Raw genomic sequence first — 23,899 nt, 5'->3', positions numbered from 1 at the left:
AAATTGATGGGTCCAACTCATTCTTGGTTTGCTTTGCAATTTCTCTTTTCTAGTTTTACAGTTTCTTTCTTGAACTTGACTCATTTCCGAAGATGAAGAGGATCACCATCTCCAAAATGACGCTGTTGTTTCCCATTCGCAGCTGCTCCCCAACGACCTGATTGTGAACCAAGCGCAGAGGGGAGTGTCGTCACTCAGATTAAACGACGACGTCGAGGGTGATAATGGCAGTAGCAGCAAAGAAGAAGATGTGATTGGAGAGGGTTCTAATTCGGCGATCACGAGGGCGATAAGAGAAGACGAGAGTCGCCGGCATGCGTCGTTGACGTCGGAGAATGCGACGAGGTTTATGGAGGCAATGAGAGGGATTTCGTTTGCTGGAGTGGCTCCCGATTGGGCGGATCGGATCCCTAAAGAAAACTGGATCGATCGGCTTTGCCGGCTCCGGTAGTCACCCAGAGTTAACACATTGTTTGTTCTTGTTTTCTCAATTTGAATTGGATTACAAGTTGTCAAATTGTTGCATTTGCATGTAATGTGAGATTCTTGATGTTGATCAATGAAAGTAATATCATTTCAGATTTTCAGCAACAAAATCAAAGCTCTCACTCAACATGAATAGCAACCGGCCAATTTGCAATGGTTGAATTCTAATTTCTAAGGGGACTCTGTAAATTGGAGAATGACTTAAACATGAAAATTGATTTTGGCATTTGGAAATTGAAAGATTAAACATTTCAAAGACCCATGAACTTCATCCTCACAAAAAGCATCCAACATTCTCCACATTTAAGCTAGAATAGGAAGTCTCCTCACCACCTTCATCGACCGCTACCCCTCCCTCAAGTCCCTCCTCTTCCACCTCAACCTCGCCGCCAACCCCTACTCCCGATCCCCGCCGAACTCCCTTTCTCCTGTCACCCTCCGCCGCTGCCAAACCAACCCATCCTTTTCAATTTCTCAGCATCCAACCCCCGAGCTCAAAGAAGAAGCAGACCCCAGAAAGAAAAATTTAATTAAAAAAAAAATGGTGATAAGATTTAACATCAGGGTCATTTTGGTCTTTTTTTTTTCTTGACTTGCTTGCCCCGTCAGCTTTTTAACGGAGCCGTCACGAAATTTGGATGGAGGTATCACATCGATGTCAATATAAGACTTTGGGTATCACATTGGTACGTATGAGAGTTTGGGTATCAAATTGGCCTTGACATAATAGTTTGGGGACGGTTGCTGAATTTTTCTCTTTCTCACAACGTACTTTCATATTGCTTTAATTCTTGTTCCTAGTTATTTGTTTTCAAAACCAATCCAAAATCAAATCTTTTTTGAAACATTTAGATCCAATAATCCTCTGTGGGAGACCCTACTTCCCTGAACTACAAGTGACATTCATAATTGGTAGTAAGAAAATGATTGGCATAAAAATAACCGATCACATTGATATCCCCCATCACATAGGATCTTGTGAATTTGCCCGCTGAATCTCTCACCCAAAAGAAAACCCTAACTCTAGAACGAGAGAGATAAAAATGATAAAAGCCGATAGAAAACTTTAAAAAGCCTGTACTAATAGCTTAAAAATCTTATAAAAATGAAAGTCTGCCAAAAGCCTATACTAATAGCTTTTACAGAGTTAGGTACCGAGTGAACTACACAAAAAACTCCATGTTTATGTTCCATTAGACTTTGGGAAGAACACATGCAATTTTCCCACTTCTTGTTGTTCAGTAAGTATGGCATCCTAGTTCTTCGAAACCCTCAGCATGGGCGTTCATGGATACTGAAGAGCTGTATTCTGGAGTATCCGCTGTTATTTGCTGCGCCCTTTTATGTGCTCGTTCTTGTGCTAGTGCTGCTTGTGTATGTGCTCTTTCCTCTGCAGTCTTACATATCTGTTTCCTCCATTTCAGTTTCATCAACCTGTGTTTAGTCCATGTGACACCAAGACAAAGAAAAACAAATCCCATAGTCCCTGCACACACAGATATCACAACTTCAAGGGTCCAGTTTTCTCCTTCACCGTGTCCATGTGGCATGATTATCCATGAGGCTGCAATGTAAGCTGTAGCCATGAGGGAAACCGCCACCCACAAGACTTTGTGAGCAATCACAAGTAGTTTCATCAGTGATTTTCGCCGGAAGGGAATGATGCTCACCAACACAATGACAATGCACATGGATATGAACAATGCTGCTGTGTTGCTTATTGTAAAGACCTTAAAGGCTGTTGTTCTGCCAACAGTTGACTGTCCTCTAAGCCATCCATCCTGGTAGACACCACCAGGAGGGTTTATGCCAGCAGTAAAAGTAACCGAGGCAATCAAAACAGCAACTATTGTGATAGTGTTCCTAGTATTTTGCAATGCCTCCCTATAGATCTCATATTGCCTAGTTTTACCCACTTTATTTTTTCCTCTTGGCTTCGGAAGCTGCTTTGGATTCGAGACTTGGGAGCTCATTCTTGTTCTAGAAGAATTTGAGCCAAAATCATTATCAGAGTTCATCACAACTTGATGACATGGATTCATCTTCGCTTGTACTGTAGTGAACTCTTCCAGTGGTTGATTGTTTCTGAGGATTGAATCCATCATGAATGGGATAACTCCAGACCAGTTTCTAGCCATGCGCCCCCTGCCAATTTCACAATCATATTGATCACTTCCTGGATGCGTATTACCTTCAAAAAGCATTTCAAATTCTTGCTCAAGTGCAGCTCTAGGACTTTCTAATGTTGTAGTCTCAGAATCTATCTCATCAACCTTTGGGGTTAAAGGGAACAGCTCAGCACTTGTCCTGCCACCAAAACTCTTCAACATGTTTCTAAGATCCGATAATGTTCTTTGCTGATTTAGGATGTCCAACGCTGTTTCACCTCTTTGGTTCTTAAAATTGACATCTACCTTAGTGTTTCTGATGATTTACTCCGATAACTGAAATTTTGACATTGTTTAGGATCATGCAAAGTTGAAGGAGCTAAGACAATTGACCAATACCTTAAAAATAGAATAGTAAACTTACTCTAGTGTTCCCTGCAGCGACAGTGAGATGTAAGATTGTGTTACCATGCTTGTCAGCCTGGTTGAGGAGGTTGGTGTCGTTATAATTCTTTGCCAAAGAGGTAAACATACTGTATCTGTTGAATCTTACTGAAAGATGAAAGACAGTTTCCCTGTCTCGTGTGAGAAGTTCTAAAGATTTGGGAGAGCACAGTAAAAGTTCCTCAAGGATTTTGATTTGACCATTCATCGCAGCCAAGTGTAGTAGTGGTGTGTAACCGTAAGGGTTAAACTCAAGAGCAAGGTTTGGATCAATCGTCAAGAGTGTTCTTGTTATCTCTACGTGACCTGTTTCGCAAGCCAAATGGAGCGGCAAAAGTCCTTTGCTGTCAACCTTCCAAGCAAACCTGGGGCAAGCTTCTAAAATACTCCTAACAATATCTGCAGCATCAGTTGAAGTACTAGTTCAGGTTATGACACAGAAAAGCAAGGTTCATGTCATGAATACATAAAGAATGAACACACAGCTTACCGATAAAGCCTTCTGCTATAGCTAGATGTAGAGGGCTGCAAACTTCATGTTCTTCAGCGTCTTAACACCCCTGGTTGGTTTGTCATGTGCTTCACAACATCAACATTTCCATGACTACAAGCCATGTAGAAAGCAGTTTGCATTTCGTGGTTAAGACTACAAGCCACATATGGATTGACCTCTAACAGCAGCTTTACAACACTGGTATTCCCTTGGCGACAAGCTTCATGTAATGGAGTTTCTCCCTTAATGTTCCCAACAGAAACCAAGTCAGGAAGCAGCTTAGTGATATAGGCAACCAGCTCAACGTGCCCAAACCTTGCAGCAAGGTGTAACACTGAGTTTTTTGTTTCCTCAGTTTTCTGAATGAGAGAACCTCCATTGTTTTCAACCAAGTCGATGAAAGTCTGCGTGTCATTTCTTGCAATTGCTTCAAATAGCCCTGGAATCATTTCTTTAAACTTTTTAAATGGAAAAAAAAAAAAATTAGGAGTAGAGCCTGTCTCACAACCACTTTTACAATCAGTAATGGGGAATAGCAGATTTATATAATACTCCAATGCTTAAGACATCTGCTGCAGCTAAGAAGAGGAAAAGACTTCGAAGATGTCCAAGTCGAGGTCTCCAGTCTAATCCTACTTTAGTCCCCTTTCTAACCCATCATTTACTCAAGCTGGAATACAACATGAGTCAATCAGTTCTGTTTAACAAGTCAAACAAAATCATTACTTTCTCAGCAAACTCTTAGGAAATATCCTAGTTCTGGAATGTCAAGTTCATACGTCCGGGCAATTATTCATGAAACACTTGAGAAGTTGCAGAGAAATTAATGTATTCCTTTCAATTCCCAAATAGAAATCCCAACCAATCTTCCTTTCTTTCACTACCTCACTGGTTTGCATTCTCTCTTTTCAACTGTATCCTAACATGTAGCTCATTAACAAAACAGCACGTTAGCATGGCTAAATACATTAACAAAATTACTGTATTATTCCTTTCAATTCCTAAATAGCAATGGTTACTACCCCACCACCATTTCGAACACCAGTAGCAGTGTAGCACGTACCACACAACTTCATCGAAAAAAATCATCAACTGTATCCTGACCAAGTGACCAATCTTCCATTTTTTTTTTTTCGGTTCAGATTGGCTTTGATTTAGAATGAGATTCTCAAAAACCAAAAGTTCAACAAAAAACACCTTAATTTTTGAATTTATACTCAGAATTGTTGTAAATCATTATGGCTATATCATGTAAATAGATATAGGGTAAATCATTATGTTGTTATAGGCTTACCCTTTCCATGTTTTATGGATGACTTTAGGAATCCTTGTTTTATGGAGGACTTTAGGGGTCCTTGTTTTATGGAGGACTTTAGGCTACATGTTCCCTATCTTCCACTATATGTAGTCCATTTCTCATCCATGTTATGAGGAGAAAAACAGAAAATACTACACTTATTATCTGCATCTAAACTCTCTCTCTCTCAAGTTCTTAGAAGCAAAGCTCTCTCCATTTTCTGAAACACTTTCTATGTTAGTTTTACAACAAGAATTGATAAATAGGAAAAAGGATCACATACCAACACAGCATATGATTATTGTCTGGTACGAATTTCTTTCTCCTGGACCTCGATCACATACCACAAACACGTTTCAGCCTTCAACAGTTGGTACATCGGCTGGTCTCCATCTACTACTCCTCTCCGTTTCGATGCCATTCCTGCCTTTTTCACACTCAGCCAATTTTTTACCCGGGTTTAGGAAAATTTCGATCGAATTTCCTGACTTCGGTCCTAATTTGGTCCCTTTATTCTTATCACGCTTGCTATTCGCTCCTTATGTCTTAGTGTCTTACACTATTTGCCCTCTTCAGTTCAATAATTGATCTCCGAAAGTGGGAATAGCAAATTTGCCTATTTAAACATGACATTGTTTGTCTGTTTTTTTTTTGTTCTCGTATAGACAAGAGTGGATAATGTTCAGACCAAATGCTCGCTCGATCAAAACTGACTAAAGATTTATCAGGAATTTTAACGGTTTTATTTATTTACATGCAACTGATTGATTAAGCTTGCAATAAGAGAGTCATCGAGTAACCACCACAGGTGGTCAAGTTGGTAAGAGTCTCTAAGTGTGTAACCCTCACACTGGGTTCGAATCCCGCTGATGCTGATTGGAGTAAAATTTCAATCTATTCTTGGTGGCTAGGGGGGAAGAAGCGTTCTGACATGATCTCCCGGCACGTGAAAAAAAAAGAAAAAAAAGTCATCGAGTAGTCACGGATCATCTATTCATCTAGTGTCTTGTGAAAAATAAAGAAACCTGATCAAATGTATTGTCTACTGGAATCATATAATATTGTACAATATTTCAGTAGTAGCCAATTGATGTGTTGCAGGTAATTTTCTCATGATTATATCATATTGTTCTTAATTATCTAGTTTATTTAATTTATTACTTGTATTAGGCCAAGAACATTAAGAATAAATACAAGCGACATATGATAAGAATATTACAGAAAGGCCAGTCTATCAAAAAGCATAGCCTAACCTTGAATTAGGCCCCGAGTAAATTTCACAGTAGACTCCATCTTCATGTTCCATTGGATTGAGAAGAACACAATATATTTCTCCATTTTTCTTTGTTCAGTACGTATGATCGATATCCTAGTTCTTCGAAACTCCCAGCAATGGAGTTGGTGAATAATGATGAGTTGTATTCTGGTGTATCCTCTGTTCTTTTCTGTGCTCTTTGATGTGTTCGTACAGCTTGTTTTTGTGCTCTTTCCTCTGTAGTTTTACCTCTCTGCTTCCTCCACTTGAACTTCATCAACCAGTGTCTGGTCCATGTGACACCAAGGAATAAAAAAACAGATCCCATAGTCCCTGCACACACAGAAATCACTACTTCAAGGGTCCAATTTACATCTTCACCGTGTGGCATGATCATCCACATGGCTGCGATATAAGCTGTGGCCATTAGTGACACCGCCACCCACATTACTTTATGAGCAACCACCAGTAGTTTCATTAGTGGTTTTCCGGAAGGGAATGATGCTGACCAAGACAATGACAAATTGACAATGCACATAGATATGAAAAGTGCTGCTGTGTTGCATATTGCAAAGACCTTAAAAGCTGTTGTTCTGCCAACTGTTGACTGTCCTTTAAGCTGGTCCTCCTGGTAGACACCACCAGGAGGATTCATACCAGTAGTGAAAGTACCTGAGGCAATTAGAACGGCAACAAATGTTATTATGTCCCTGGTATTTTGCAGTGCCTCTCTCTATATATCTCATATTGCCTAGTTTTTCCCACTTTGTTTTGTCCTCTTGGCTTTGGAAGATGCTGCACATTCAAGGCTGGGGACCCCATACCAATTTCACAATCATATTGATCACTTCCCGGATGTGCGATGCCTTCGAAAAGCATTTCAAATTCTTGCTCAAGTACAACTCTAGGACTTTCTGATGTTGTTGTAGTCTCATAATCTATCTCATCAATCTTTGGTGTTAAAGACGACAACTCAGTGCTCGTCCTGCCACCAAAACTCTTCAACATGTTTCTGATATCCGACGCTCTTCTTTGCTGGCACAAGATATCCATTGCTGTTTGACCTCTTTGATTTCTACAATTGACATCAACTGTAGTATTCCTGATGATGTGCTCTGTCAACTAACAATTTGACATAGTTTAAGATCATACAGAGTTGAAGAGGGCAACCAACCAATAATTTTAAAATAGAATAGCTAACAACTCACTGTAATGTTCCCTGCAGAGACAGCAATATTTAAGATTGTGTTACCATGCTTGTCAGCCTGGTTGAGGAGAATCAGGAGATAGGTATTGTTATAATTCTTTACCAAAGAGGTAAACACAGCGTATCTATTGAATCCTACTGAAAGATGAAACACAGTTTCTCCATCTCCTGTGAGCCTTGCTAAACATTTGGGAGAGCACAAAAGAAGTTCCTCAAGGATTTTGATTTGACCATTCATTGCAGCCAAGTGTACTGGTGTGTAAAGATAATGGTCAAATTCAAGAGCAAGGTCTGGATCAATCATCAACAGTGTTCTTGCTATCTCTAAGTGACCTTTTTCGCAAGCTATATGCAGCGGTAGACACCCATTGCTGTCAACCTTCCAAGCAAACCTGGGGCACCCTTTCAAAATAGTCTGAACAATATCTGCAGTATTAGTTGAAAGTTGAAACATTAGTTCAAGCACAGAAGAGCTTATAAATGTATATAGAGGGAATTAAGAACTCTCAGCTTACCAACGTAGCCTTCTGCTATAGACACATGAAGAGGACTCAAAACTTCATGGTCTTCAGAGTCTAACACCCCTGGTTGGTGCCATGTACTTGACAAACATCAACATGCCCATAACTGCAGGGTATGTAAAAAGCAGTTTGCATTTCATGGTTAAGAGTACCAATCACATATGGATTGGCCTCTACCAGCAGCTTCACAACATTGGTATTCCCTTGGTGACAAGTTTCGTGTAACGGAGTTTCACCCTTGACGTTTCCAATAGAAACCAAGTCAGGAAGTAGCTCAATGATAAAGACAAGTAGCTCAATGTGACCGAACCTTGCAGCAAGGTGCAACACAGAGTTCTTTGTTTCGCCAGTTTTCTGCATAAGAAATTCTTCATTGTTTTGAATCAGGTCCTTGAAAAGTCTGTAAGTCATTTCTTGCAATTGCCTCAAACAGCCCTAGACTCATTTCCTCAAGTTTTTTCTTTTTTTTTTCTTTTTTCCAAAAGGGTAAGTTCAGGAGTAGTGTCTCGCAACCAGTAAATACAAACAGTCATGGAGGAGAGCAGATTTATATAATACTATTAATAAAATATCTGCTAAAGCTTAGAAGAGAACAGACTTCAAAGACAGGTAAGGCAAGGTTTTCAGTCTTATCCTATTTCAGCCCTTATCTACCATTCTGCTCCATTGTTTACTCTAGCTAGAATATCAAAAAGGGAGGCGGCAGTTTATTATTTCTGTTCAAAAATTCGAAGAAACTCAACTTCTTAGACGTTTCCTGAAATATCCTAGTTCTAAAATGTCATTCCCAGTCCATACGAGATTAGTCTCTTCGTTTGGATTCCCAAAATAGAAATAATCACTACCCCGCTACTACAAAATATCAATATCATCACAGACGGTTTCCTCTGTCTTTATCTACGATTGCTCTAAAAAAATCTACAAAATTATTATTTTGGTGGAAAATATGTAGCATTCACTACCTTTATTGTTTTTAACGTCGACCGTTTCCTAGCCTCAACTTTCATTATGCACTGTCCAAAACCTTTTTTTTTTTTTGTTACAGCACTATCCAAAATTTTAATAAAAACTTTGCAAATTTTGGAATGCACAAAACCTACAAAACCTTAATTTTGAAATATAGAATTTATAGCTTTGTAACCAAAAAAAAATATATATATATGTTTAAGGATAATCAAAATTGACAGAGAGAGAGAGAGAGTTTCGATTCAGAGAGAATGAGAATTCATGTGTATTATTCTTCTCACAAAGGAATGTATTTATAGGAATACATAGCTAGTGTGAAAGCTCTAAGAGAAACTCAATTTGGTAACAATCTTCTCTTGTTGATTGAGGGCTGCAGCTCCACATACTTGCATTCAATGATGAAATCTGCCATGCTTGTTGCCTCTTGGTATAAAGCATGTCACACAAGTCTTCATACACTCAAGTACCTATGTTTATACACTCAAGTACTTATCTATACACTCAAGTACTTATTACATGATATAGACATTTATACTATGACTCATACATACTACAACATGAGTCATATATACTACAACACTCCCCCTTGGATATTTCATGTCAATAGTATTGTCTATGTCGTGCGCTTCGAAGTTGCCTCGTTAAAAACCTTGTCAAGTAATAAAACCCTGTGGGAAAAACAACCTTGGTCGAAGGAGAAAAAGAGCACAACGCGCGTTGAGTGTGGAGTATGCAATATCATAGCTTCAGAGATAAGTGGAGTCTTCTTATCAGCATCATAAGTAGGTAATATGTCTACGAGAGGGATGCAAATAGAGTTGCTGCAACAAAACCTTGCCCGGAAAACCCAGTGGGAAAAACCCGTGGTCGAAGGTAAAAGATGAGCAAAAGCATATATGTTGAATCAAAACATCTTCAGGATGTAGTATAAGTGGGGCGACCATGCTAAAGATGTGCCTCGTTAAAACCTTGCCAGGTAACAAAACCCAGTGGGACAAAATAACCCTAGACGAAGGACAAAAAGAGTACACGATGGTCAAGTGGGTATACTTCTGGATACTCCCCCTGATTTCAACATCTCCTTTGTGTCTCTCAAACGTGGTGCTTCTCTCGTTGCCTCATTAAAAACCTTGCCGAGTAATAAAAACCCTGTGGGACAAAAAATAATCTCGGTCGAAAGGGAAAAAGAGCACAACACACTCTTCACGTTTTGAGACCATATATGTAGACATCCCCCCCTCTTATTGATCTTTGAGGAGAGTCTGTTATTGCTGATTTTATGCTTGATGTTGTCGCTTTTCATGCAGCCTTGCTTCATTTGTTTCAAAATAAGCAGCATTATCTTAAATGCTTGTAGGCTCATCTTGTGGTAGACTTCAAACCACAACTATTCGAACATGCGTAACTATGGATCCAATCCATATACATTCACGAACCACTTCGTGAAGAGCAATAATCTCTGCATCGTTCGAAGATATAGCGACTAAGGTCTATTCTATAGACCTTCAAGATATCACGGTCATACCCATGGTGAACACTTCACCAGTCTGGGAAGACCTTTGTATGGGTCAAGAGATACCCAATATCAGCAAAAACCTTCCAAAACACTTATGTCGTTTTGGGGTAGGGATAGAATACGCAGGCCAGCGTTTGGCGGCGTTTCTGGTGTGTGATGGATCTGAATCCATCATCTCTCTATAGGGATAGAATAAGCCCATATCGATCGTATATCTCAAGTACCGAAAGATATCTTTTTACACCAATCTAATGGCGTTGCGTTGGCGCAGAGCTATACCTTTAGCTAACAAGTTTATGGCAAAGTGAGATGTCCAGTCTTGTGCATTGAGCAAAGTACAATAATGCGCTTTATTGTACTTGAGTAAGGCACTTCAGCCTCTCTAGCACATCTTCGTCTGATCATCCATTCAGACGAAGAGGATCCTTTTCAGGATCAAGACTACGAATGATCATGGGGTGCTTGAAGGCTTGACCTTGTCAAAATGCCTAAGCATCTATCAACACGGTGCTCAAGTTCAAAAACCGAGGCTTAATTGTGTTTCCCCAAAAATCCTTCATCTCAAACTCGGATTTCAAGTGTTCAACGGTTTCCCTTAACTCATTAAGGGCTTCTAATGAAGATCATGTCCAACATGAAAACCGTGATAGAATCCGAAACTTGTTATGGAAACGCACGGGCATATCCCTTCCCAATCAAGTAGTCACTTTAGTGAGCGTTTCAATTCTATTGCAAACGCGCTCCGTGGTCTAGAGCCACTTGATTTGGGTAAATAAAGTTTCAATATGAACTTTCATGTATATTCCGTATCTAGATCCCCATAGAGATACGTAGTGACCACTTTTATAAGCTGCATGTTCAGTTATTTGGAAACTACCAAACTGACAGGGTAGTGGATGTAATGTCATCCATTACGTGAGAATATGTCTCATCATAGTCAATTCCAGGGCGTTGCGCCATAAGGCGAGATTGCCATCTCGTTTTCTCAACACGCTTTCTAACGAAGACCCATTAATCAATAGGTTTTATGTAAGGAGGTGTTGGCATCACTGGCTCAAAGACCTTCCTCTTCGTTTAATCTGGATCGCATCTTTCCATTTAGGCTAAATTTCTCTACGTTGGTATTCATGCTTCAACGGAGCGTGGTTCGATATCATCGGTCTCAACAAACTCATGCGCAACAGAATGCGCAACTACATCATCAATTATGATGGAGTTTCTATTCCACGTCTCATGTACATTAGTGTAATTTTCATAGAGCTCTATATTCTCAGGAATAGGTTCTGACGTTGAGGCGTCCCCCAACGATAACCATAATCCAGAAGATACTCATGAGACGGATGTTGAGTGTCGATGATCTAAGGATGCCAAAATATCCTTCGAATCCACGGGCTTCCCACGCATCCTAGCTGGGGCCATGGCCTGTAACGCCAGAGTGCCACTTTCTATGACGTTGGCGCCTTGCCTACCTCTGTGTAGGGTGGCGCTACGTCCTCTTATAGGGACGTCCTTCCTTGCAGGCATTTGTGCAGCAAATGTGTGTGATCTCGTCACTTTAATAGGGATCGAGATGAAACATAGTGGGGACAGACCACGACAATTCCTGTCGTTCCTGCTGAACATTCGTGTTCTTATCTCCCCCTAACGACGGGAAGACTGTCTCATCAAAGTGACATCCGTAAATCAGACGGTAAGGAGATCGCCTTGCAAGGGCATTAAGTGGCGAACGATTGTTGGAGTCTCAATTCCAACTAAGTTGCTCACTTGTTTTTAAGGACCTACCATAGGCGCTGTGGCGGCGCAATTGGCACATAAATGGCTCACATTGGCACATAAATGACTCACTCGAATGTGCGTAAGTACAAAATATTTGTACCCAGTCACTAGCTGTAACGCAGGGATACATTGAGTGGCGGTAGGTCATAGAGGAATTAGCATAGTTGTATGCGATATTTGCATCACCCCAAGCGGATATAAAGAGATTGGTGCGCATCGCCAATGTCTGAACTACCATCGTAGTTATTTCCACGAGACCATTTAGGTGTGTATATGGGAATGTGATGTCCAACATCACTCCCTTTGCAATAACCATCGAAAATCTTCGATGTATACTCACTAGCATAGTCAAAATCCAATTGACTAAATAGGATGATCCGGGGAGTGAGCCCGTTGTCATATTATATGTGCTATGAGTATAGCATAAGAAGCTTTTATAGATGGACAATGGCACAACACGTGATTAGTGTGTTTGCGTGTCAACCAACATCATGAGATATTTAAACGTCCGCAAGTTGGTTGAATAGGTCCACAAATATCACCTTGGATTAATTGTAAGAATGGTATATTTTCTTTAGTGTCCTTTGCATAGGATGGTCTCGATCCTATCTTTGCTAAAGAGCAAGCTTTGCAAAACGAAGTAACTCTTTGGACCAATCTTTGGTTCATACTTCTTTTCGTTTTGAGGAATGGATGTCCGTGAAGTCTTTAATATATGGAACATCATATCACGACCTGGATATCCCAAACGGTCTTGCCAAAGCCTATATGTGTCAGAATCCCATAAGTCATCTCTTATGACATGGTTTGATTCAATGACTCGAATAGTGGTTGCATGCAACCCACTAGAGCGACACATAAGTTTCTCTAATACTCGTTTATGTCCGTAGTCATTAGAGGCGATGCAAAGGAACTCTTGTCCATTCTTACAATGTGTTTTCACATGAAAATCATTGGCTCTTATATCTTTCAAGTAATAAAGTTCGGAAATTAACACATGTCCATGATATTGAATAATAATGCGACACTTTATTAATAGCCAATGATTACATCAAAGTTTCCAAAATCTATTCCAAAATAAAATCAAACTTATACAAATTGTAATTGCCAATCCGTTTGGTAATTCCAATGAAATATGACCAGGGAAGTAGAGAGATGTTGGTGGAGCGAGGCTCGCTTAAATACCCCGATCTCAATTACTTTCCTAGACATCATACTTCATTGGGTACGCCACATGAGAAAGAGTCAATACAATTGTCATTTGTTGACTAAGGCACATTTGCCGTTTTATTGGAAAATAGAAAAGGACTATTCTAATCAAAGTCTGCGGCATCCTCGTGCTCTTTACAACTTTGAAGTCCTCAGTGGTGAGAGTGATATCTTCACCATCTTCATCTTCAGCAAGATTGATTTCTTGCTCTCTCAATTGCCTATACTCCTTGTAGCTTGCAGCTAGTTGGGTACTTGCATGGCATTGCTTGAACCAATGCTTCAATTGATCCATATGGTATCACATCAAGATAATTACTTGAGCAGCATGCTTTGTGGGTGTTCGTTGGAACACAAGGCCCTGGTTAGGTGCCTGTATTATGGGCAATATCCCTCTCGTAGTGAGATGGTTCTCAACGTTGGTTACCCAGCCATGGTATTCCGAGCCTGTTGAGTCAAGCATTGGAAAATTGAGTCTAGGTTCATTCGACATCCTGAACAATAGGAAGATAAGATATATTAGTTTCGGAGTTTAAACTTCCACGAAAACTAAAATAATAAGATTTCTGAGCTATGCTACCAAGAAATCAATTTCCAAGAATATTTGGATTTAGATGAAAACAATGATGTTTGCGGATGCTCTTAGTCCGATTATTATGAACACTCTTAGTTCATTGATTTACGAACACTCTTAGTTCGTTTAGAGTGAATCCCCACGATTCCACTTTTAGTCCATAAATTGATGTTTTGCGGACGCTCTTAGTCCGATTATTATGAACACTCTTAGTTCATTGATTTACGAACACTCTTAGTTCGTTTAGAGTGAATCCCCACGATTCCACTTTTAGTCCATAAATTGATGTTTTCCGGACGCTCTTAGTCCGATTATTATGAACACTCTTAGTTCATTGATTTACGAACACTCTTAGTTCGTTTAGAGTGAATCCCACAATTCCTGCTTTTTGATTACAAGTCCCTGAAAAGAAGAGAAAAAGGAATACAAACTCAAAACAGGAACTTTAATCTTTAAAACTTACTTGTTGAAATTCGGAGCAAATTTGCTTCTGAACAGATCGCACTTCAAATGTTATACAGGTCTCAAAACTGCTCCAACAGGGCTGAAATTTGGAGATAAGATATAAGAGACAGAGATTAACAACTTTGATGAAGAAATGATTTTGATTAGATGTCCCGAAAAGGACGTTTATCGGCGTGCAAGCAGGTTGATCTGCACAGGAACGATCATACTGAATAGCTCCCACTTTGAATGGTGTACATGTCTTAAAACGACTTCAACAGGGCTGAAATTTTGAAGTCAGATAGAAAAGACATATATGAAGAACTGTGATGAAGAAAGTATTTTGATTAAAGGTGCTGAACAAGATGTTTCAGGGTGTGCAAACAGGCTGATCTGCACAGGAACGAGCGTGCTGAACAGCTCCCACTTCGAATGGTGTACAGGTCTCAAAACTACTCCAACAGGGCTACAATTTGGAGGTCAGATAGAAGAGACATAGACGAACAACTTTGATGAAGGAAGGATTTTGATCTGAGGTCCCTATCAAGATGTTTCGGGGCGTGCAAACAGGCTGATCTGCACAGGAAAATCACTTAAAAGTGTTTGGCAGGTGACTCGGCAGCTGCTGCGCAGGTCGCTCGGCAGCTGCTGCGCAGCTTCTCGGCAGCTGCTGAGCAGGGTCTCGGCAGCTGCTGCGCAGGTCGCTCGGCAGCTGCTGCGCAGCTTCTCGGCAGCTGCTGCGCAGGGTCTCGGCAGCTGCTGCGCAGCTGCTCGGCAGCACTTGGCAGCGGTCTGGTTCTGTTCAAAAATTCCGGCGGCCGGTTCAGGCCTTTTCCGGCCGGTTCCGGCGATTCTGAGGCCGGTTCTGGGCTTCTGGGATCAATGGCTTTGATATGAGCTAGGTTTTGGAGGTTTTTTGTAGGTTTGGAAAAATGACTTCGATTGATGATGAACTCTACTCTTGTCAATTTTCGATTCTAATTCTAGAGCAACTTCGTGCTGATAACGTGTTTAAGGATAATCAAAATTGACAGAGAGAGAGAGAGAGTTTCGATTCAGAGAGAATGAGAATTCATGTGTATTATTCTTCTCACAAAGGAATGTATTTATAGGAATACATAGCTAGTGTGAAAGCTCTAAGAGAAACTCAATTTGGTAACAATCTTCTCTTGTTGATTGAGGGCTGCAGCTCCACATACTTGCATTCAATGATGAAATCTGCCATGCTTGTTGCCTCTTGGTATAAAGCATGTCACACAAGTCTTCATACACTCAAGTACCTATGTTTATACACTCAAGTACCTATCTATACACTCAAGTACTTATTACATGATATAGACATTTATACTATGACTCATACATACTACAACATGAGTCATATATACTACAACAATATATAGAATATAGCATAGTATTCCATCGAATGAAACCGACATACATGATACATGGTTCAGCAGAAAATATAATTCTCCTTCAACTTGTAATTCCCCATGCATCTTCAGTGTATTGTACTCTGCTTCCACATAAGCCAAGTCCTTTCGGAAGATTGCAAAAGCGATCTCATTAAGGATGGGCATGCAAAGAAGCACTTCTTCACAGTTCTTTTTCAGTCTTTTAATCTCACACATGCATAAGATGATCTCCATCTGTGGCCTCGGTACATGTAGAGCCATCCTGCTACGTTCATGATATCCAAATAAAGTAACACACAAGTTGCAGATACTTCCATGTTGGGGTCTTGGGGATAACTCTGCAGACCATCAGGACACCCAACATTCAAATCCTCTAACCGTTCTTAGCCTTCATGGGTGCCATCCGCACTTCCGCAGCATTCAAGTAACCCATTAGCTTGAAATTTTTTGTTTTTAATTAATGGCTAGGGAACATCCTTTTAAACCAGGGAGGTGGGAGACCGGAGCACAAGTAGGCTTTGACTCAAAGGCAACATCGATCCTAGTTGTTGTTCATACGAAACAGATTAACAGACTAAACCAGGGAGGTGTTCATACAGACTAGCAGACACTTCCAGCATCAGTGGTGAAATAGGATACTACTGACAACCTTGGAAGCAAACATATGCACTGCAAACATTATCAACAATTCAACAGCACATCATCGTCAACGTAAACAGCATCTAAATCAACACCATCAACATTAGCATCATCTACAACATCATTAGGGAAAAGGAATTGAATCAAATTCTCAATTCTCAATTTAGAAACTGGAAACTAGAAAAATAATATACCGAAGTACCGAACACGATTGCTCAGATTCCACGATTACAGCAATATGGAAGTTCAAAGGAAATAGTGGAATGGAGTTGCTGGACTGGACAATCTGAGGATAGTTAACTTACGTGGAGCGTCGGCCCCCGTCGCAGGGAATCCAAAAGCAGAGGCGGTGGAATTTTGTCCTTATTTATAGCCTTGCAAGTTGATGCTCGTGTGTTGCTTTATTTGCAATCCGGTGTTTAATTTTGTGGGTTTTTGTTAATTTACTCCATTTCTAGGGATTTTTTTCGGAAAGTTTTTTAAATTCCTTCTTAACCAAAACACTCTAAGGAAGTATTTCCTAATACTCCATTAAGATTTATTTTTTTATTTTTTATTATTTTTTTTAATACTATTTTACCCTCACCCCTTTGTGACTTAGAGAGAGAGAGAGAAAATAGAAGAGAGAGAAACCATAGGAGACTTCACCGGAGCCCGTCACCGGTCGTCGGATTCCGGTCACCGAGAGTCGCCCACCGGATTTCTCTGAAAACCTCGCCGGAGGTCCCCAAAGAGGTCATCGGAGATTTCATAGGTCGCCAAAAAGGTTTATTGCCCCCCAATAGAGGGGCAATAAACCTCTATTACTTCCCAATAGACGTATATTACCCCCCAATAGAACTTTCGGTAGCTGGAATGAGAATTAATCTTCCTAAAATTAGACAAATAAAACTTTGATTAAAGAAAAAAAACGAAGAGATTATATCAATTTAAAAATGTCTATTGCCCTCCAATAGACCATGCATTGCCCCCCAATAGACATTCAAAACATTTTTTTTTCCCTTCTGTCCCATTACTTTAAAAAAAAAAAAAATTGATTAGGGCACCCAGAAAATGATCTGGGCACCCACCGCTGCACCTTTCTTCGCCGGTTGCAGGCCATCGGTTACTGTTTTGATCCCAATCAATCGATCGAAACCGGAGCACAAAGATGTTTGAATGTCAAATCAGGCCCTCAGTTGCTGTTGTGAGGAGACCGGCGAGATGGTTGGATCGTCGGAATTTGCAAGAGAGAGAGAGAGGCGTCGTGCGGGAGAGAGAGCGGAGAGAGACGACAATTCAGATCGGCTCGGCTACCGGAGTCGAAGAAACGACGACGTGAACAACACCGTCGCTTTCCGATGGATTAGCGCTGGGAAACGCCATGAATCCTCTGCCTCTGCCTCTAGATTAGCGCCCGGAAACGCCGCCGCCGTGGAAATCCACCGACGTCGTGCTGGGGAGAGAGAGAGAGAGAGAGAGAGAGAGAGAGAGAGAGAGAGAGAGAGAGAGAGAGAGAGAGAGAGAGAGAGAGAGAGAGAGAGAGAGAGAAGGTAGGCTCCGGCAAAGGGATTGGATAGAGAGAGAATGGCAGTGGCTGCAATTTCTTAATTGAGTGGAGGGCAAAATGGTCATTTGCTGTCAAATTGTGTAGATGGGAATAAAAATTTGTTGTTGGGGTAAGTGAGATAATTTTGGTGCTTTGGGTCAAGGATTCTAATTTTGTATTATGGGATTTTGTCCATTTACCCTTATTCTAGGGATTTTTTTTTCCCACTTACCTCATTAAGTTTTTTTAATTCCCCATTACCCATGAAGACTCTAATAAGGTATTCCTTAATACCCAATTATGTTTTTTTTTTTTTAGACTATTTTACCCTCACCCCTTTGTTACATAGAGAGAGAAGCCATAGGAGACTTCCGGAATCCGGCCAGCAATCGCCGGATTCCGGTCATCGACAGCCGGATTCCTGCCACCGATCGCCGGAATCCAGTCACCGGCCGCCATCCACCTGGACTTCTCTGAAAACCTCACCGGAGGTCCCCAAAAAGGTCGTCAGAGATCTCATAGGTCGCCAGAATGGTTTATTGCCCCTAAATAGGCGTCTATTGCCCCCTAATAGAGGGGGAATAAACCTCTATTGCCCCCCAATAGATGTCTATTGTCGGAGATCTCATATGGGGCCGGAGAGGTTTATTGCCCCTGAATAAACCTGTATTGCCCCCCAATAGACGTCTATTGCCCCCCAATAGAACTTTCGGTCGCCAAAATGAGAACTGATCTCTGTAAAATTAGACAAATAAAACTTTGATTAATGAAAAAAAAGAAGAAGAGGAGATTACATCAATTTAAAACATTTATTACCTTCCAATAGACGTCTATTATCCCTCAATAGCGCTTTATTGCCCCCATTTTACCAAAAAAAAAAAAAAAAAAAAAGAATAGACTGTATAAAACAAGACCAAATTGTATAGATTTTTTTTTTCTCGTTTTTCTTTCATCTCTCGGAGCCCACAAAAAAAAAAAAAAGATTTAGGCATCCGAGCTAGAGGCCTCGTGGGTGCTTCGGAGCTCTGACTCTGAGCTCTCCTACCAGGTCCGATTTCGAAGGCATGTTGAAGGCGGAGGAGAGGTTCAAGGTGACGTACCGGAGCTGCACAACTCCGAGCTCACACAGGTTTCTCGGCTGCAACGATTTACGGGGCAAGTTCCTCCACGGCTTCACGGAATCAAAATCAGATTTTGGAGGGGAGAGGTGTCGTGCCGGTGGGAAAGCGGAGAGAGACGACGACGTTCAGATCGACCGGCTTGGTTACCGAAATCGAAGAAACGACGACATGAATCCAACGAGAAACGATGACGGCTTGGCTACTAGAATCCAGCGCTTTCTTGGGACTGGAAATGCCGCCACCGTGGGAATCCACCAGTGCTGGGGGAGAGAGAGAGAGTGGAAAGGGAGAGTGTGTGTGCCGGCGACATGGTCGTGCTGGAGAGAGAACCTTCGGCCGAAGGTATGGGATAGAGAGAGAGTGTGTGTGTGGCAGTGGGCTGTAATTCATTAATTGAGTTGAGGGTAAAATGATCATTTGTTGTTAAATTGTGTAGGTGGAGACAAGGTTGTGCTGGAGAGAGAGAAGCTTCGGCTGAAGGTATGGGAGAGAGAGAGTGTGTGTGTGTGCCGGCGACAGGGTCATGCTGGAGAGAGAGAACCTTTGGCCGAAGGTATGGGATAGAGAGAGAGTGTGTGTGTGGCAGTGGGCTGTAATTCATTAATTGAGTTGAGGGTAAAATGATAATTTGTTGTTAAATTGTGTAGGTGGCGACAGGGTTGTGCTGGAGAGAGACAAGCTTCGGCTGAAGGTATGGGAGGGGGAGGGGGGGAGAGAGAGATATATATAGAGAGAGAGAGAGAGTGTGTGTGTGTGTGTGTGGCAGTGGGCTGTAATTCCTTAATTGAATTGAGGGTAAAATGATAATTTGTTGTTAAATTGTGTAGGTGAGAACAAAAATCTGTTGTTGGGGTAAGTGAGATAATTTTTGTTCATTTTGGTGCTTTGAGTCAAGGACCCTTGTATTTTCTGCATGTGTTTTGTCTTCAATTTAATTTTGACATATTAGTTAATTTGTCACTTTTATTCCTCACGCTTCACTCTGCGCTGTGATCTTTTTCATTATCAATAGCGTCAGAACCTCAGAATTTTTTACTTACAAAATAAGGACTAATATCACTAGACTAAATGGTACAGAACTCACCTCCTCTAATGTTTGTTAGGAAATCAATCATGTTAGGAAAGTAATCCTAAATATCCTCTGTATGATCTGTAGATATCCGTTACTTTTGTACTCCTTTATTATAGCTTGATTATAGGATCAGTGAGATTAGTTACCTTGTGAATATAGGTTTGTACCTTCTATATGTAATCTGTATGTAATCGACAATGTATCAATGCAATATCATTTTTTAGCCAATCTTCTTTCTTTCATGGTATCAGAGCAGGACTAAAATCCTGACTCCATAGCCGCTGCACCTTATCTTTCGTGCAACGAATTTTCTTCTCATTACGTTGTACTCGATCTATATCTCGTACAACAATCCTTGATCTCGTTTCCATGGGAAATCAAAATTTCAGATAATTTTTCATTGATCATTCTGATCATCCGGCCTTGGTGATAGTGTTCAACCAACATAATCGACCAAACCAATCTAATTGGCAAAACGGTTCCTCCGGTTGCAGTCCTCTCTCTGAGCAACAACTTCAACAAGTTTTGGCTATTTTGAATCACAAAGTATCTGATGATTCTTTTAGTCCTCAATCACATTCAGCTACCATCGTTGTTAGGAGCAGCAAGCCCAATCAGTCTGATTCACAAGCCAATGCTGCTGTAACTAAACCAGGTTTATCTAAGATCGCTTCCCGCAGCTGGATCTTTTAGAAGGAGCTGGATCATTGATAGCGGGGCGACGGATCACATCTCTTCATCTCCTAAATTATTTTCGCATAAGAGTAAAAATTGTTCATTACCTCCTGTGTTATTACCTAGCGGAGAGAAGGCTAATATTGTTGCAAAAGGATCATTGCCTCTGAATTCTGTGTATTATCTGCATGATGTACTGTGTGTGCCTACATTCAAAGTTGATCTGTTATCGGTCAGTCGTCTGACAAGGGGCTTGAATTGTTCAGTGACATTTTTCCCATATTGGTGTGTTTTGCAGGATCTGGCTACAAGGAGGATGATTGGTTTGGGTAAGCAGCGTGATGGGTTATACTACTTGGTAGCATTGGCAATGAAGAAAACCTTGACCAATTCCTATTCATCACCAAACCATCTACCAGCCTGCAACCTCACAACCTCCTCTACTAATCTCTGGCATAGCCGTTTAGGTCATGTTTCTCATTCCCCGTTAAAATTCATTGCTAAGAACTTCTTAAATCTTTCAGTTCAGCCTATCGATGCTTGCCCTATTTGTCCTTTGGCTAAGCAACATCACTTGCCATTTGGTGTTAGTTCCATTTCATCTGAAAAACCGTTTGATTTAATCCATTGTGATATTTGGGGTCGATACAAACACCCTTAATTCTCTTTCTGGTGCTCATTACTTTTTAACTATCGTTGATGATTATACTCGTTTTACTTGGATATTCTTGATGAGATACAAAAGTGAAACACAATCACTTTTGAAGCATTTTTTTAGCTATGTGTCTACTCAATTTTCATCATATATTAAGACTTTTCGAAGTGACAATGGTGCTGAATTTCTCTCACTCCAATCTTTCTTCAAGGATAATGGTGTTATTTTCCAACATTCCTGTGTTTACACGCCTCAACAGAATGGGGTAGTGGAACGCAAACATCGTCACATTTTGCAAGTTGCACGGGCTTTGAAATTTCATGCTCAACTCCCTACACAATTTTGGGGAGAGTGCGTTCTTTCTGCCATTCATATCATCAATCGTCTTCCAACTCCTCTTCTTTCTTTTCAAACTCCTTTTGAATGCCTTTACAATAAAATCCCTTCTTTTTCTCACCTGTGGACCATTGGTTGTTTAGCTTACGCTACAAATCCTCGTGTTGTCCATAAATTTTCTCCTCGTTCCATCAAGTGCATCTTCATTGGTTATCCTGCTAGGCAAAAAGCTTACAAATTGTTTGATTTGTCGACTCGAAGAATCTTTACTAGTCGAGACGTCATCTTTCACGAAAACATTTTTCCTTATGCCTCTGTTGAGCCCAATTCAATTTTCCCTACTTTGGGGACCACTTCAGGCCCAATTCCAACTTTAACCCCTGACCCAACTCCTTATAAAAGCCCTAACATTGAGTCTATTCCCAACGTTGACTCTCCAATCTCAGATAATTCTCTTCCTCCTTCGACCCCATGCCATCTTCCAGCCGTTCCACCACCTGCCATTTCTGAGATTGAACCCATACCAGACCAACCCGTTCCCGCATCATCATCGCCGACACTCTCTCCGGCGCCTTCTACCCATTCCGATCTCCCAGCCACGTCTTCCTCTTCTTCCCAGTCCATCACCCCAGAACCCGTCGTCCCTTCTCCTACCCACAACTTTGACCTCGCGCCACCATCCTCTCCTCCTCCACCCCTTCGCACCTATGCTCGCCGTCCCAAAACCCCAGCACCACCAGACCCACTCACCCACTCATCGACTTCCGATCTCCCAGCGTCCCATTCTCCACCGCTCGATTCCTCCACAGTTGCTCCTACACCAGCAACCCTTCCTTTGCCCGTGCCCGACCCACCCGTCGCCGAGCCCCTTCGTCTCTCCAGCCGGACCACAACTCCTCCGGTCAAATTCAGGGATTATATCGTCTCACAGGTCACGGTTCCCCGCTCCGATCAGTCATCCTCATTGTTTCCAGGTCCAACCAGAGGCACCCGCTATCCCCTCTGCAATTATGTTTCGTATCACCGATGTAAGCCTGCACACCACTCTTTCCTTGCTCAAATCAGTCAAACCACCGAGCCCCGTTCCTACTCCGAGGCTGTCTCCCATCTGGCATGGCAAGAGGCAATGAAGTCTGAATTGCACGCTCTCCAAGACAACGGAACCTGGACTCTCACTCCTCTTCCGATTGGTAAGACCCCAATTGATTGTCGATGGGTTTATAAAATTAAACATCGAGCTGATGGTTCCGTCGAGCGATACAAAGCTCGCTTAGTTGCCAAAGGATTTACGCAGCTGGAGGGTGTTGATTATCAAGACACTTTTTCTCCCACTGCCAAGATTATCTCTGTTCGATGTCTCCTTGCTTTGGCAGCAGCTCGTGGCTGGTCTCTTCACCAGTTGGACGTCAACAATGCTTTCTTGCACGGCGATCTTGAGGAAGAAATCTATATGTCTCCTCCACCAGGGCTTCGGAGACAGGGGGAGGAACACTTAGTCTGCCGACTCCACAAGTCGTTGTATGGCCTAAAGCAGGCGTCCCGTCAGTGGTTTGCCAAATTCTCAGAGGCTATTCAGTCTGCCGGATATGTACAATCAAGAGCTGACTACTCTTTGTTCACCAAGAAACACGGCAAGTCCTTTACTGCTCTCCTAATTTATGTTGATGATATTTTAATTACCCGAAATGATCCAGTGAGTATTACTGCACTCAAGAATTTCCTCCATTCCCATTTCCGTATTAAAGATCTAGGAGACTTGAAATATTTTCTTGGTATTGAGGTTTCAACCTCTAGCAATGGGATCTTTATCTCTCAACGTAAATATGCATTAGAAATTGTCAAGGATGCAGGGTTAATAGGCGCAGCCCCTGCTGACAGTCCTATGGAAAGAGGTTTAAAGTTGTTTGATAAAAGTGACTTGCTAAAAGATCCAGCTCGTTACAGAAGACTTGTTGGGAGATTAATATATCTTACAGTTTCAGGACCAGACATTACATATTCGGTACATGTACTAAGCAGGTTCATGCATCAGCCACGAAAGCTACATATGGAAGCAGCTTTGCGTGTTGTCCGGTATATTAAGAAGGCACCATGTCAAGGATTGTTCTTTTCTTCTAAGAGTGATTTTAGATTGCGTGCTTTCTGTGATTCTGATTGGGCAGGTT

General features: G+C 41.3%; 1 protein-coding gene, 1 long non-coding RNA gene and 1 pseudogene across 2 annotated transcripts; all 3 read right to left on the bottom strand.

The window, feature by feature from the left end:
• Positions 1 to 1,630: 1,630 nt before the first annotated feature.
• Positions 1,631 to 3,980, bottom strand: LOC133729769 (ankyrin repeat-containing protein At2g01680-like). Its single transcript, XM_062157340.1, has 3 exons — positions 3,647 to 3,980; positions 3,019 to 3,437; positions 1,631 to 2,900 (listed from the first exon to the last, which is right to left on the bottom strand). Exons 1-3 carry the CDS (start codon positions 3,978 to 3,980, stop codon positions 1,725 to 1,727), a joined length of 1,929 nt encoding a protein of 642 aa, XP_062013324.1. The 3' UTR covers positions 1,631 to 1,724.
• Positions 3,981 to 6,328: 2,348 nt separating this feature from the next.
• LOC133729763 (ankyrin repeat-containing protein At2g01680-like) lies at positions 6,329 to 8,222 on the bottom strand (annotated as a pseudogene).
• Positions 8,223 to 13,079: 4,857 nt separating this feature from the next.
• On the bottom strand, positions 13,080 to 16,669 carry LOC133740088 (uncharacterized). Its single transcript, XR_009861011.1, has 3 exons — positions 16,542 to 16,669; positions 14,316 to 16,377; positions 13,080 to 13,772 (listed from the first exon to the last, which is right to left on the bottom strand). It is a non-coding gene; the product is annotated as an uncharacterized LOC133740088 (long non-coding RNA).
• Between the last annotated feature and the right edge of the window lie 7,230 nt (positions 16,670 to 23,899).

This window comes from Rosa rugosa, chromosome 1, assembly GCF_958449725.1.
Source record: "Rosa rugosa chromosome 1, drRosRugo1.1, whole genome shotgun sequence".
Taxonomy (NCBI): domain Eukaryota; kingdom Viridiplantae; phylum Streptophyta; class Magnoliopsida; order Rosales; family Rosaceae; genus Rosa; species Rosa rugosa.
Note: the sequence above shows the minus strand (reverse complement) of the source record. Positions and strands in the feature narration are given on the sequence as shown.